The sequence below is a fragment of the Lates calcarifer genome, linkage group LG18 (assembly GCF_001640805.2).
Source record: "Lates calcarifer isolate ASB-BC8 linkage group LG18, TLL_Latcal_v3, whole genome shotgun sequence".
NCBI classification, from domain to species: domain Eukaryota; kingdom Metazoa; phylum Chordata; class Actinopteri; family Centropomidae; genus Lates; species Lates calcarifer.
The window spans coordinates 4,908,894-4,925,256 of record NC_066850.1 but is presented as its reverse complement, the minus strand read 5'-3'; the positions used below and the strand labels follow the sequence as shown (position 1 = coordinate 4,925,256).

At 37.5% G+C, this 16,363-nt stretch overlaps 1 protein-coding gene and 1 long non-coding RNA gene across 6 annotated transcripts in view; one reads left to right on the top strand and one right to left on the bottom strand.

Moving 5' to 3' along the window:
• The window catches only part of phf21b (PHD finger protein 21B), a 96,993-nt gene that overhangs the window by 65,333 nt on the left and 15,297 nt on the right, over positions 1-16,363 (top strand). For all 3 annotated transcript variants that reach the window (XM_051077609.1, XM_051077607.1, XM_051077608.1), the window contains 10 exons: positions 6,910-7,002; positions 7,692-8,027; positions 8,165-8,293; positions 8,738-8,789; positions 9,306-9,382; positions 9,484-9,538; positions 10,047-10,069; positions 10,424-10,582; positions 11,154-11,220; positions 11,313-11,416. In XM_051077609.1, coding sequence (XP_050933566.1) covers positions 6,910-7,002; positions 7,692-8,027; positions 8,165-8,293; positions 8,738-8,789; positions 9,306-9,382; positions 9,484-9,538; positions 10,047-10,069; positions 10,424-10,582; positions 11,154-11,220; positions 11,313-11,416 — 1,095 coding nt within the window. The remainder of the gene's footprint in view (positions 1-6,909; positions 7,003-7,691; positions 8,028-8,164; positions 8,294-8,737; positions 8,790-9,305; positions 9,383-9,483; positions 9,539-10,046; positions 10,070-10,423; positions 10,583-11,153; positions 11,221-11,312; positions 11,417-16,363) is intronic.
• On the bottom strand, positions 13,423-15,446 carry LOC127143527 (uncharacterized). 3 transcript variants are annotated; one of them, XR_007815040.1, is made up of 4 exons: positions 15,386-15,446; positions 14,829-14,905; positions 14,196-14,308; positions 13,423-13,521 (listed from the first exon to the last, which is right to left on the bottom strand). It is a non-coding gene; the product is annotated as an uncharacterized LOC127143527 (long non-coding RNA). The 3 variants fall into 3 exon arrangements; XR_007815039.1 differs by lacking the exon at positions 13,423-13,521 and adding an exon at positions 13,989-14,096; XR_007815041.1 differs by lacking the exons at positions 13,423-13,521; positions 15,386-15,446 and adding exons at positions 13,989-14,096; positions 15,171-15,232.

The window sequence follows — 16,363 nt, the reverse complement described above, 5'->3', positions numbered from 1 at the left end:
GGAGACTGGGTCAGTGCAGTGAACCGGTTTCACACATTTAAACTACAGAGTTTTTCTTCTCTGCATTTAAATATTTGAGATGGAGGTATGTTCAGGACAGAAATACTGAATTTTCTCTGGAGAGATGAGGAGAGGTGACTGTATATATAACTTACTAACTTAACAAAGTGGATTTAGCTTTAATCTGCTCTTCAAATAGTTGATGAGGTTCAGACAGATCAGACGTTTCAGTGAGAAACAGACTTTTACCAAACTTCTGGCAGAGAAAAAGTTTTTATTTTTATTTTTGGAAAAATTGACCTGTAAAAATCTCAGAAATTTGGACTTTGGTTTAAAGCTGGTCCATAAAAAATGATTTGTTTTCAGTGTTGCTATGTTTTCATGTTATTGTTTCCAGAACATCACTATATGTCACTACCAGACTCCATTAATAAAAACAAAGCACAGGAGCTGCTGGGATACCTCTGCCTCCATCTGTTAGTTTGTTTGTGTTATTGTGTGACTTTCAGTGGTGGAAGAAGTAATCAGATACTTTACTGGAGCAAAAGCACCACACAGTAACACAAACAAACCAACAGATGGAGGCAGAGGTATCCCAGGAGCCTCTGGTTAAATTCCTGTTTTTGTCAATGGAATCTGGTACTAATATATAGTGATGTTTCTGGTTAAATAAAAAGGATCTCATTCTTAAATAAAAAGCTCTATCTCTGTAGTAATCCTATTCATAATGTTGTCAGACACTTATAATAACAATCTGAGCCTCTAAAATAAGGCCCAGGTTCAGAAATACCAGATTTATCCTTTAAAAACTTGTTATTCTCTGTACATTTCCATGTGCAGTGTTCCACGCTGATTAAGTTCACCGGTTTATTTCCTTTGGTTTCATTGTTTCCTGGAGCTATTTGGTTGAAAACGACTTAAAAAGATAAAATATATTTGTTCTACTGTTCTCTCATTGTTTCCCCCCTCTGAAATAATTCCCCCCGATGTTATGAATCGAATAAATGATTTCAGTTGTGCTCCCTTGCAAAAATAAATCTTTGAACTGCCTTGGGCTATTTGCATAAATTGAGTGATGACAGTTTACAGAGATATTATGGAAAAGGTGAAAAGACAGAGGCAGAAAAGTTGAGCTTGTTTGTAAAGCATTTAAACCCCTTTATTTTCTAAAGAATTGACTCAATAAATCCATAGAAACAACTGAGTTTGCAGGTAAAATGTTGCTTTATTTCCAGCCAGAGCTCCGTAAAAACACTGAGACTAGAGTTGTTTGTTGTGATTGCAGTTTCAGTTGTGTTAAGCGCCTGTTAGCTTGAAGCAGAGGAACAAAGAGAGGCTACAAGGAGGCAGAATCTGTTTGAAAAGTGTGCTGCTTTAACGCTGATCCTGCCTCTCTTTTCATGGCTCTCCATCTCGCCGCCTTCCAAAGACATCTTTATCCTCTTCTAAACAGCAGCCAAGGTCATCTCTGCCATCCGCCTCCGAGTCTCGTCAGAGCTGGAGGAAGGTAGAGATGGCCTCTTCGAGTGGCTGCGTTCCCACTCGGAGCTGTGAATGATGAACAGAGGAAATAAACCTGTGTGGTGTGGAAAAATGAACCACGGCCACGTTAAAGATTATTTTATCTGGATGAGAGGAAGAGGAAGCTGAGTACACACTGTACACACTGTTTTCACACGTCCAGTTGGTTTTGAAGCCTTGAATTCTGGGATTTATCTCCCACACTGTTCAAACCTGCTCAAATCGGAGCTAGACAAAGTTCTACAGGTCCTGGAAGAGGTTTCAGTAGATCCAAGACACAGTTTTAATGATGCTTAAAGACCTTTTATGAGGTTTCAGGGCCCTGGGCAAGTCTGTGAGGTTTGGGAGAGGTTCTAGGAGTCCTTGAACAAGGTCATGAGTCATGGAGGATGTTTTAGGTGTCTCTCGATAAAGTTTGTGGGTGGGTTTATGGTCCTAGAGAAATTTGTAGTTTTTCTTGAGAAGGCACTAAGGTACATTTGGATTGTGTTCCAGTGCTCAGAAAAGAGGTTCTATGGGTCCTGGAGAAAGGTTTGTGGTTTTGTGGGTCTGTGTGCTTCAGAAGTCCTTGAGCGCGATTCAGAGGTCATGGAAAGAGGTCATAGCTGACCTGGAGAGAGTTCCAGTGGTGCTTGAGGAGCATCCAGGCAGCCTTTTGGGGGTGATAAAGGCATTGTAGATCAAATTCCAGGCTCATGAAACAGGTTCTTGAGGTCCTGGAGAAAGTTCCAAATTAATTTAAAAAAGCTTCCAGGAGTCTCTGGGTTCTTGGCGACTGTTTCAGGCATCATGGAGAAGTGTCTTGAGAATTATGAGATAACATAGATGTGACGAGGAGTGGCATTGCCATGGTAACAGCGTTGTCTTCCTGCTGGTCTAGGGTCAGCGAATCAGACGAAGCCTGCATTAATTGATTAGTTTATTGATCGCCGTGTGACTACAGTTGCTTATATGTAACTTGCTAATTTCTCAATGACTTTCCAAGACAGGATAATGTGATTATGTGTTAATTAAAGTGAAGCTGGAGGAGAAAATAAACGAGGAACAGATGATATTTTTTCAAGATGGAGGAGCCAGTGAAAGAAGCTGTGTTTTTAAAAATAATCTTGTGTAAACTCCTCACGTCTTTTCTGTATAATTCAATTTTTTCTCAGTAATTAAAAGCTCCATCTCATAAAATTCTGTCTTGTAAATCCATATTTTAAAAGTAGATGCATCAGATCTCAGTGAAACACTCATTAAAAACATGAGCCGAGAGGATGTGAGCAGTGTTGTTTACGCTCTCTCCACAGCTTCACCTCATTATCCTGCAGAGTCGCTCTCTCTCAGCTCAGAGCATGAATGAAATGAAAAGCTTCTTTCTTCATCTTCATGGTGAAGATGGAGTAGCTGGGGGTGGGGGGCAAGTCAGAGAGCTGACGTGGCCTCGGCCGGCGTCCTCTGCTGGCAGCTGCAGGAACAACAGTTTTATAATTTCCTCCTCAGAGTATTTGATGACGTCTGCAGACGATGTCTTTTCATCTGCACAGCAAAAACAGTGTTGTTGTTTCTCTGCACAGTGACAGCAAATACTTAAAATTCAGACTGAACTATGTTGATTCTTTGGAAGATCTAGGATCTCCACTAGAGTTCGAATTAAAGTTATGGTGGATTGAACTGAGTTTGTATTAGTTGGAGTGGTTGAAATGTTCACTCGTAGATCTGTAGGGAGGCAAAATGTTCTTTTATCCTGTTTACTTTGTGGAGGATAGAAACAAGAGGATGAAAAAACAAATCATCTCTCTAGGGTGTTTATTCTCTTTAATATTCATGGTGGATCTTTAAAGAAAAACAGTTGTTGGTGTAAATCGATCTGTTATTCTTCCAGTGTTTTAACATGTGTACTAGAAATCAAACTTTATATTTTACAGGTCTTTTATTGCCTGGTAGTTTGCTGGAAAGGGTTTTCATTACAGGAAAAACAGAGACAAAGTTCTCTGTTTTAGTTCAGTTAGTTGTTTTGAGTTTGTGTATGAAGTTTTCCCTAAGTCATTCAACCTCATACATGAAGTACATTTCTGTCTGCTATTGAGCTTTGAAGATGTGTGTAATTTGCATCTTTGTAGGGTGCATGTCAATATGAGCCAATACCAAGTGGTTTTCATGGCATTGTTTTTGGTGATAATCCATCAAAGTGTATGGATAATGATTCATAAAAACCAGAGCCTTAATGCAAACAAACTTTGATTTAAATGGTAAAAATCCTGAAAATGAATTAATGTTTGGTAGTTATGATGAAGGCTGATATTGGTAAAAAAAATTCAGTGGTTATGTTCAAATATTAATGTATAATGTTTATTTGATGGGACATTTTTGTCCTCCAAGGACCTCAAAGCAAGTTTTTAAGGTATACACAAGAGTTAGTAACCACAGATGAGTAAAACAACAATTCTCGAGAAGAAAAAAAGACTTTCTCACAGATGAAACATGTCGTCTCTGCTCTGTCGTTGCATTTTGTCCTCAACTGCTGCGTTTGCACGTCCTCCTCCTCCTCCTCCTCTTCCTCCTCTTCCTCCTCTTCCTCCTCTTCCTCCTGCTGCGATGACAGGACCATTGATGGTAAACTCTGAGCCTCGACACACCCTCCACCATCAAGTTTTTATCTCTTTCTCTCTCCTTCTCCTCCTCCTGTCTGTCTCCACCTCGACCGGATGTTTTTCTTTTCATACGTCAAAATTCAACAGTTTATTTTCTGGTCTTGCCGTCTGATCTGATCCACTTTCTCATCGTTTAACTGGAAATAATAGAAAGCTTTACAGAGCTGGTTTCATCTCTCAGGAATTCATAAAATACTGCTGCATCAGTGATTTCAGAAACGAGACATAAGACACTTTATTTGTCATTGTAGACTCACAAGGAAAGGAGAGAGCAGCAGCAGTAGGATGGAAACATGATCAAATAAAGATAAATGTGAAGAGGTAGTGTCCTCGATCTGTATTTAATGAGGAGAAAACACTCAGATGAGGCAGGTAAACACTTAGATTTGGCCCTGTTCAGATTCTGGTTTGTTTTTTTGTCGCCAGGAACTGAATAAACCTGTAAAGACCTCGACTGAGGGAGAAGGAAATCCTCTGTCACTACATATTCTTCATGATTTGTGCAGACTTCAATGAAGATAAGTCGCTGTGGCCCAGATGTCCCTGTCCCCTGGTTTAAGCCAGTACTTCTATCTCTAAAGCTGAGCCCAGACGCCCTGTAAAGGAGACTCATTTTGTACCTTGGAATTCATTCTCTCAGTTGCTGCTCAAAACTCTGCACCATCACCTTCAGACTCCATCTTTACCTTGACAGCCATCCTCTCTCTTTCCTTCATGCTTTAACCAAACTTAAAAGATTCCTACAGAGATAGACCTTTTTATTAAAGAGCAAGATCCTTTTTGTTTACCCAGAAACATCACTATATATCTCTACCAGACTCCATTGAGTAATAAAGATGATCTAGGATACAGAATCAGATCTGGTTGTGCCATGGTCAACGAGGCGTTTAGCTTTAGCTTAGCACAAAGACTGTAAGCGGGGGAAAACTGTTAGCGTAGCTCCATCAGGCTCCTATCCTCAGTCCTCAGGAGAAAGCAGCATATACCTTCCATATGTTTCCACTCGTATACACTACAACATATACACACTGTAGCCTGTTTAAATCCACATTTTAAAGTGACAAAATGACACCCTCGCCCCCCTCCAGTTTATCACAGCAGGTCTGTGAGACTTGGGGGAGGATGGATGGAGGAGGCGGAGGAGGATTGTCAGTGTTTGCTGCCGAGCTGTCATCTGTCTCACCCGTGGTATTGACTTTGGTATTTGAAAAAAAGAAAGAAAGAAAATTCATTTTTAAAAGAACAGGAAATCACTGGTCCAAGGTTGTGTTCACTGCTCACGCTGGAGAGGAGAGAGGAGGGAGGAGGAGGAGGCCCCCTAAAGAGAAGGTGCTTAGGTTTGGAGAAAAAGAAGCAGCAATTACAAAAATGAAAGCCCTTGCACTGCAAGAATTTTCATCTCGGCAGTTGCCATGGGAACAGGCCTTGGCCACCTCCTCCCCCCCCCCCTCCTCTTCTCACCGAGCCGCTCTGCAGCACAATACAATGAAATGAAGGGATTTTCACAGAAGAAGAAAAGGAGGAGGAGAGGAGGGGAGGGGGAGAAAAGTTTTCTCCTTTTTATTTTTCTGATTTCTTTTTATTTTCTGTCAGCTGACACAGAGGCCTGGAAAAAGTCTTGAAAAGCATTGAATCACCTTTAAAAAGTCTCAGGATCAGAACCTGATGTAAAATTCATACATTAATTAGTATTAAATTTTTTAAGTCAGCCATCCTGGTCCAGGTTGTGCTTAATGATTAATTAATGATATAATTAAGAATTATTCTTTTATACAGCTGAATATTTGCACCAGTTTGACTGAGACACAAGTTTAACTTGAAGCTGCAGTCACCATGTGACAGGAAAAACAGAAGAGACATTTCTGATTTTCTGTTCACTGTTTTTCAAGCTCAGATTCCCTTTATTGAATTTATTACTTATTATTTATCATATTCTTTAGTATTTATTATCTCCAGTTTCTCTCATCGGCAGGAAAATGAGTTGCTGGTGTCAGATTAAGCAAAAAAAAAAAAAAAAAACCTAAAGAGTTTAAAGAGTTGGAGGCTTCAGCTGCTTTGATTTTATTTTTAATGTCAGGTGACAAGTGTAGAGACAGAAAAAGGCTGTTTCTTCTTCATCTTCTTCATGAGTTTATAATGAAGCTCAGAGTTTAATTAGAGTGGTCAGAGGTTAAACCAGACAAACTCCGTCCACAGAGGTGAATTAAAGCTCTGTTAATGTCGCCTGCTTCCATCTGTGTGAAGCAGCTGACGGTGATTTAACGCAGGAAGACGAATGAAAGGTGCAGATTCTCATTAGGAGTCCAGACGGCTCTTCGTGGGGAGTTAAAACTGTTATTCTTGGATGTGAATCGCAGCTTCTTCGTCTTCCTGCTCCATCAGGGGCGGAGGAAAAGCAGCTTACACTGAAAAATAATAAGCCTCAGAAAGTCGTTCGGTCTCATGTTCAAACATCAGGATTTATTTTACTGAAGATGAATTTATGACTGTTATTTGATTAATTTAGATTGGATGGTACAGTGTTTTTCTTCTACTACTTTTCTACTTTTGTGGTGGATTTCCCAGCATGCAACTGTGTCCAGTAATCAAAGTGAGTTCCCCTAGAGGTTGAAGTTGGTTACTACAATAACAACAGGATGAATTTTGTCAGGTAGTTGTTTCCTGGCTCCTGTGGTTTGGGGTGGAGTCATACTGGTCTGTACTGGTCTGTGAAGGCTTCAGGTGTTAACTAGTGCGTTCGGGTGTCTTTCAGATGGTGGGAACTCTCACTGCTGTGCCCATCAAGGTGCCTCAAGTCAGCTCCCTGCACCGGCTGGCAGGACAAGCAGCCACTGTGCTACCTCAGGTAACACACACACACACACACACACACACACACAGGCTCTAATCAGTTTATTAGGAACACCCATGATGTTGTTTCTCTTTCACACCTTAACTTCTAATATCTTCATGTTGGACACTTGATGGACTGCATCGTTCTGTCCCTGATAAATGTCAACAAATTTAAAACACTCTGTCAAAACTCTAAATCACTGCAGAAGGCTTTAAAAAATTACAAGAAGCTGAATGATTCCTCAAAGATGTAAACTGAAGAGGCTAAAACAGTGGCTCCAGTGTGAGCAGATGTCCACCAGGCGGCAGCAAACAGCAGAGATGATCTGATATGAGCCACTGATCCAAATATTTTCTGTAAAGACTCAACTCTGACTCTTTATGTCACCTACAGTATTCTGAGATATGATCAGTTTACATCAGAAAAGTTAAACAATAATCTGCTCGTCTGGTTTCTGGTTTAAAACTAAGGAGGAGACGGAGCTGAAGCTTGTTGGAAACTAATTCACATTAATTCTACAAATAAAACAGGATTATTTAGTTGTGTTTTATTTTGAAATTCAGTCAGACAGTCTGAGTGTGGAGGCCAGAGACAGATAATTTCCACCTTTGTCTGAAGTTCAGGATGAATATGGAGGTTTTAGGAGCAGGGTCCTCAGTTGTCTGTGTTTGTTGAACCCAGTTTTCATCCTGGTCCTGCAGGTCAGGCCAAAGACCCAGATCCCGGACAGCCTTCCCCACAGTCCCTGTCAGGAGCTGCAGCCTCTCAGCCTGCAGAGGGCCACAGCCGTGGTCAGTCCTAAGAGCCAGGGCCCCACCCTGCCCACCGCCAACAGCACCTTCAGTCCCGAGCACCAGCCCAACGGCCAGAGCGACGCCTCGCCGCCGCCCCCGGCCCCTCCCCACGGGCCCTCAGTGGGCCCGGACTCTGGTGGTCCCGCCCAGCACGCCTCGGCTGGACCCGGCGTGGCGTACGCCATCATTGCCGCCTCGCCCGCCACCGGCAACGGGGTGTCCACCGTCAGCGAGGCCGTCAAGGTGCAGCCACTGCTCTTCAGCGCTGACAACAAGGCTGGTGTCTCCTCCAACACCGAGTCTGAACCGTCAGAGATCTGATCGCTCACCTAACACCTGCTGTGGTTTCATAATCTGACCTTTCCCTCTCGTGTTTTCAGGTGATAATAATCCAGCCGCAGGCCCCCAGCAGCACTGACGGGTCCCCGGGGACCCAGGCTGATCTCCCATCACAGGAGGCCCCGCCCGAACCAAAGTCCCCCTCCCAGAAGAAAGACGAGGACCCAGAGGTGAAAAAACACAAAATAAAGTTTATTTAAAGTTTTATTAGTTTGGTTTAATCACATGTTGAATATTTTTTTTTAATTTAATTTAAATTTAAATTTTACTTAATTTAAATCTTCTGATCACAGACACACAGCTAAACATTGGAGATTCTGATTTTTTTAAACTAAAACCAACTTAAAAAAAGAAACCACTCAGAAGATAAACAGGTCTTTTCATGAGAAACAGTCTCATAATTCACTCTGCTGTGGAAGCAGCTCGTTAACTCAGAGTTTGTGATGATAACAGACAGTGAAGCAGCAGATTGTCTGTTGTTATTTCACTCCACAGCGAAGAGTTGTGAATATTTTTCGCTCTTCAGTGAAGAACTCTCCAATCAGTCACTGAGAGTCCTTCAGGCTCCAACGCTTCACCTCGTCGTTAACGTCTCCTCTCTGTGTCTCTTACAGAAAATCGCCTTCATGGTCGCCCTCGGCCTCGTCACCACAGAACACCTGGAAGGTAAATTTTTTTGAGAAACACGTTCAGGCTGACTATCACTCAGTTAGAGGGAGATCGTGCCTGAAAAAGCAAAGTTACACTGAGCAACAACAGGTGTTCAGACAGAGGCTCCATTCTCCCTGTTACACTGAACCATCACAGTGATTCTGAAGCTGAGATTTTAAGGTTAAATTGTTATATAGGCTGATGTCCTTCAAAATATCTGATAAAAACTCATTTATTTAAATTTTAGTGGAGAAAGGTGAATAATAAATGTCCAGTCTTCTCTGCTGTCATCTAAGCTGAACATGTGCAAATGGTTAAACATGAAAAATAAGCATATAAGTAAATTCAGAGAAAAATACATCAGATCTGAAACTGTTCTTCGCCCGTGGAGTTGATTGGGTGCGTTTGATTTGAGGCACTGGAGCTGACGGTTCAGACCACAAACAGCAGTGATTTCTGAACATTCAGGTAACACAGTAAAACCTGCAGATGTTTAATCAATTGAGATTTTTTTTCTTCTCTTGTGAACAGAAATCCAGATGAAGAGACAGGAGAGGAAGAGACGAAGCACAGCCAACCCGGCCTACAGCGGCCTGTTCGAACCAGAGGTCAGAAAAATAAAATCCAACCACACCAAGCTCAGTTTATCCTGATTTTAAATTATTAGATTTTTAGTTCACACTAATTTTCTTTCTTTTTTTCTCTGCAGCGTAAACGCCTGGCGTCACATTACCTGAACAGCTCGCTCTTCCTGTCAGCACGAGGTAAAACACATCACCATCAGCTGAGACCGATTTAAAGCCCTGAAATTATTTAAAGAGCGAGCAGAGGTTTTTTTTTCGTATCTGCACTCCTCAGTCAGTCACAGTTTGGTTTATTTGTGGTAAAAACAGAAACAAAAGAACATTTTGTCATTTATTTTGAAAAGACATTAAGTAGTAAAACATCACTAACTGGCCAGAGCTCTTATTTTGAAACATCAAGACCTTTAAGTTCAACATTTATTAAATAATTTTAGGAAACAAAGATTATTCTGAAGGAAGAACAGTTGATAATGATAAAGATTCATTCATGAACTCGTTAGGCTTTAATTGACATGTCAGGACTCGCTTTAATTGATTCGTTAAGAAGCAGGTCAGTAATCGTCAGTGGTAATTTTGAGCCGTGTCACTGTTTGTTCTTCCTCTGCTGTTTTATTGCTGCATGTCTTCACCTTTAACCCGCCTGTGTTTGCTGCCACTAACATCTGCTCTGCTTCCACTGACATGCCAGACTCTGAGGACTTCTGCTGGAAGGTAGGTCACATGACACCACACCTGTGCAGCCTAAACACCACAGAACCATTCTCAGAACAGGGAAGAAATTAGATTTTAAAATCAGATTTTATTTAACTTTTCTTCACAGTCCTGTTGATACCTGTTGACACTCATTTCACTGCTGCTTCATTAACACAGTTTTATGTTCCTGACATTCACTTATTTCTCCACTAAACTGAACCTTAAACATGTTTATCCATTTTGAAGTAATAATTATTGTTAAAATTATTAAAGAGAAGTTGTTTTTTGTCCTGCAGAAATAAACAGATATCACTGAATTCTTTAAAACCACTGTTAAAGTGAGTTCCCTGATGATTGTTCGTCTTCTGACAGGAGGACTTGGAGCATGACGACCACTGTGCCATCTGTAAGGAGGACGGTGAAATGCAGCCTTGCCACAACTGCCCCCGAGCCTTCCACCCCAACTGCCTGCACCCGCCGCTCAAAACCCCGCCCAGAGGCCCCTGGTACTGCCCCAAGTGTCAGAAGAAGGTAGGACCCCCAGTTTATTACCTGGTCCAACAAATGCTAAACACTAAAAAGCTGCTGTTAGTGTTTGTGTGCAACCGTTTTAAAGAAGCACAAAGCATTTTCTTGCAGAGAGTAAGTTAGCTCAGCTTAGCATAAAGTCTGATAACAGGAGGAGCTGTTAGCTGGGTTTGTTTCCTTTGAACAGAGCCAGGCTAAGCAAACCAGCTGCTGGCTGTGGCAAACATCTTCCTCTTGGCAAGCATATTTCCCAAAATACTTGAACATTTGCTTTAAGTATGCAGCTCTAACACCCATTATTTAACATTATTTTACACGTTTAACAACACTCAAAAGATCAAGTTTACACAAAGCTAGTACACTGGAGCAAGTGTTAAAATTATCCTTTAAAGGATCATTTGTAAGTTTGATCTCTGAGGCTGCAATCACAGTTTAGGTTAAAGAAAAACTTGACGAAGTCATTTAAGAAGTTTCAGATGTTTTATTTTGAAAAACATTCAGGATGTTACAGTTATGAGTAACATACAGTATCTGTTAATGTCAACACAGTAAAGTAATTGTATCTGGTTCTCAGGTTCTGAATAAGGAGAACATGTCGTGGCCACAGAACTTTGTTCAGTCCTACGTTACACACAAGACAGGTGAGAACGAGTTTATCTCTTTATTCAAGACCAAATGTGTTGTTTTGTTGTTTGTTCATGTGCTGATGAAGTATGTGTTTGTGTGTGAGCAGTGAGGCAGGAGGAGAAGCGACGGCTGCTGAGAAGAAACAACGAGCTGAAGAAAGAGTGCACTCACCTGGAAGAACAAGACAAACAGCTCAACAAGACGCTCAAAGTAAGAACCAAAACACACACACGGCTTTACACTGACTCACAACACGAGTTTAAGCCTCTCTTAATCTTATTGGTTAACTAGTGAGAGCCAAATTGCTAACTAGTTACATGACATGCTAATGGCTCTCTAGTTCAAAATGAAAAATGACAGCCAGTGAGGACTCAGGATTTAGTCATTATCCCGCCTGGCTCTGTTAACAGGTTGGCCTGAGGAACTGCAACTACTTAACTACTGTCTGTAAATGACTGAGTCTCTCCTGTTTTCAAGATGCTGCAGTGCTATGTTCAGTGTTGTTTGAACAGATCTGGGTCCAAAAACTATTCAGTGTCATTCTTCTTACTCTTACTCTTCTATGGCGTTTTTTGGTTGTTTTTGACCCCTTCCTATACTATGACATTTTTTGACCATTTTTGACCCCTTACTATACTATGACTTATTTTGACCATTTTTGACCCCTTACTATACTATGAAATTTTTTAACCATTTTTCATGCCTTACTATATACTATGACATTTTTTGACCATTTTTCATGCCTTCCTCTACTATGACATTTTTTGACAATTTTTGACCCTTTACTATGACATTTTTTGACCATTTTTGACAACATACTATACTGTGACATTTTTGGGTGGTTTTTGACCCCTTACTATACTATGACTTATTTTGACCAATTTTGACCCCTTACTATACTATGAAATTTTTTAACCATTTTTCATGCCTTACAATACTATGACATTTTTTGGTGGTTTTTGACCCCTTACTATACTATGACATTTTTTGACCATTTTTGACAACATACTATACTATGACATTTTTTGGTGGTTTTTGACCCCTTACTATACTATGAAATTTTTTTAACCATTTTTCATGCCTTACTATACTATGACATTTTTTGACCATTTTTCATGCCTTCCTCTACTATGACATCTTTTGACCATTTTTCATGCCTTCCTCTACTATGACATTTTTTGACCATTTTTCATGCCTTCCTCTACTATGACATTTTTTGACAATTTTTGACCCTTTACTATGACATTTTTTTGACCATTTTTGACAACATACTATACTATGACATTTTTTGGTGGTTTTTGACCCCTTACTATACTATGACATTTTTTGACCATTTTTGACCCCCTACTATACTATGACATTTTTTGGTGGTTTTTGACCCCTTACTATACTATGACATTTTTTGACCATTTTTGACAACATACTATACTGTGACATTTTTGGGTGGTTTTTGACACCTTACTATACCTATGACTTCTTTTGACCAATTTTGACCCCTTACTATACTATGAAATTTTTTAACCATTTTTCATGCCTTACAATACTATGACATTTTTTGGTGGTTTTTGCCTTACTATACTATGACATTTTTTGGTGGTTTTTGGACCCCTTACTATACTATGACATTTTTTGTGCATTTTTGACCACATACTATACATGAAGGGTGACCTTATGAAATTTTTTACACATTTTTCAGCCTTACTTATACTATGACATTTTTTGACCATTTTTCTGCTTCTATACTATGACATCTTTTGACCATTTTTTCATGCTTCCTCTACTATGACATTTTTGGTCACCTTACTATACTATGACATTTTTCACATTTTTGACACTTACTATGACATTTTTTGACCATTTTTGACACCTTACTATACTATGACATTTTTTTTTTTTGAGGTCTTACTATACTATGACATTTTTTGACATTTTTTGACACCTTACTATGACATTTTTTCACATTTTTTGACTTACTATACTATGACATTTTGTTTTTTGACACCTTACTATACTGACATTTTTTCACATTTTTTGACTTACTATACTATGACATTTTTTCACATTTTTGAGGACATTTTTTCACATTTTTTGAGGTCTTACTATACTATGACATTTTTTGGTGGTTTTTGACCCTTACTATACTATGACATTTTTTCACATTTTTTGAGGTCTTACTATACTATGACATTTTTTCACATTTTTTGACTTACTTATGACATTTTTTGACCATTTTTGACACCTTACTATACTATGACATTTTTTCACATTTTTTGAGGTCTTACTATACTATGACATTTTTTGACCATTTTTGACACCTTACTATACTATGACATTTTTTGTGGTTTTTGATTACTATACTTGACATTTTTTCACATTTTTTGAGACATTTTTTGACATTTTTGACACCTTACTATATATGACATTTTTTCACATTTTTGAGGTCTTACTATACTATGACATTTTTTCACATTTTTGAGACATTTTTTCACATTTTTGACACCTTACTATACTATGACATTTTTTGACCATTTTTTGACACCTTACTATACTATGACATTTTTTCACATTTTTTGACACCTTACTATACTATGACATTTTTTGACCATTTTTGACACCTTACTATACTATGACATTTTGAACTATACTATGACATTTTTTCACATTTTTGAGGTCTTACTATACTATGACATTTTTCACATTTTTTGTTACTATACTATGACATTTTTTGGTGGTTTTTGAGCCCTTACTATACTGTGACATTTTTTCACATTTTTGACTTACTATACTATGACATTTTTTCACATTTTTTGACACCTTACTATACTATGACATTTTTTGGTGGTTTTTGACACCTTACTATACTATGACATTTTTTCACATTTTTTGAGGTCTTACTATGACATTTTTTGACCATTTTTGACCTTACTATTATGACATTTTTTCACATTTTTTGATTACTATACTATGACATTTTTCACATTTTTGACACCTTACTATACTATGACATTTTTTGACCATTTTTGACACCTTACTATACTATGACATTTTTTCACATTTTTTGAGGTCTTACTATACTATGACATTTTTTGACCATTTTTGACACTTACTGACATTTTTTCACATTTTTTGACACCTTACTATACTATGACATTTTTTTTTTGACATTACTATACTATGACATTTTTTGACCATTTTTGAGACATTTTTTTTTTTTGAGGTCTTACTATACTATGACATTTTTCCCTTACTATACTATGACATTTTTCACATTTTTTGAGTTACTATACTATGACATTTTTTGACCATTTTTGACACCTTACTATACTATGACATTTTTTCACATTTTTTGAGGTCTTACTATACTATGACATTTTTTGGTTTTTTGAGCCCTTACTATACTGTGACATTTTTTCACATTTTTTGAGGTCTTACTATACTATGACATTTTTTCACATTTTTGAGGTCTTACTATACTATGACATTTTTTGGTTTTTGACACCTGACATTTTTCACATTTTTTGAACTATACTATGACATTTTTTCACATTTTTTGAGGTCTTACTATACTATGACATTTTTTGACCATTTTTGATTACTATACTATGACATTTTTCTTTTTGACCCTTACTATACTATGACATTTTTTCACATTTTTTGAGGTCTTACTATACTATGACATTTTTTCACATTTTTTGACACCTTACTATACTATGACATTTTTTCACATTTTTTTACTATACTATGACATTTTTTTTTTTTGACACCTTACTATACTATGACATTTTTTGGTGGTTTTTGAGCCCTTACTATACTATGACATTTTTTCACATTTTTTGAGGTCTTACTATACTATGACATTTTTTGACCATTTTTGACACCTTACTATACTATGACATTTTTTTTTTTTTTACTATACTTGACATTTGACATTACTATACTATGACATTTTTTGACATTTTGACACCTTACTATACTATGACATTTTTTCACATTTTTTGAGGTCTTACTATACTATGACATTTTTTGGTTTTTTGAGCCCTTACTATACTGTGACATTTTTTCACATTTTTTGAGGTCTTACTATACTATGACATTTTTTCACATTTTTGACACCTTACTATACTATGACATTTTTTCACATTTTTTTTACTATACTATGACATTTTTTTTTTTTGACACCTTACTATACTATGACATTTTTTCACATTTTTTGAGGTCTTACTATACTATGACATTTTTTTTTTTTGACACCTTACTATACTATGACATTTTTGACTGACATTTTTTGACCATTTTTTGACACACTATACTATGACATTTTTTGACCATTTTTGACACCTTACCATTTTTTGACGATGACATTTTTTCACATTTTTGAGGTCTTACTATACTATGACATTTTTTGACACACCTTACTATTATGACATTTTTTCACATTTTTTGACTTACTATACTATGACATTTTTTGGTGGTTTTTTGACACTTACTATACTATGACATTTTTTCACATTTTTTGAGGTCTTACATACTATGACATTTTTTCACATTTTTTGAGGTCTTACTATACTATGACATTTTTTTCACATTTTTTGAACTATACTATGACTTTTTTTGGTGGTTTTTGATTACTATACTATGACATTTTTTCTTACTATTATTTTTTTTTTTGAGACATTTTTTGACCATTTTTGACACTATACTATGACATTTTTTCACATTTTTTGACTATACTATGACATTTTTTCCATTTTTGACACCTTACTATACTATGACATTTTTTGGTGGTTTTTGAGCCCTTACTATACTGTGACATTTTTTCACATTTTTTGACACCTTACTATACTATGACATTTTTTGACCATTTTTGACACCTTACTATAATATGACATTTTTTCACATTTTTTGAGGTCTTACTATACTATGACATTTTTTTTTTTGACACCTTACTATACTATGACATTTTTACATTTTTTGACACCTTACTATACTATGACATTTTTTCCATTTTTGACACCTTACTATACTATGACATTTTTTCACATTTTTTGATTACCATTTTTTTACTATACATGACATTTTTTCTTTTTTGACTTACTATACTATGAGCTTACTATTATGACATTTTTTTCACATTTTTTGACACCTTACTATACTAGA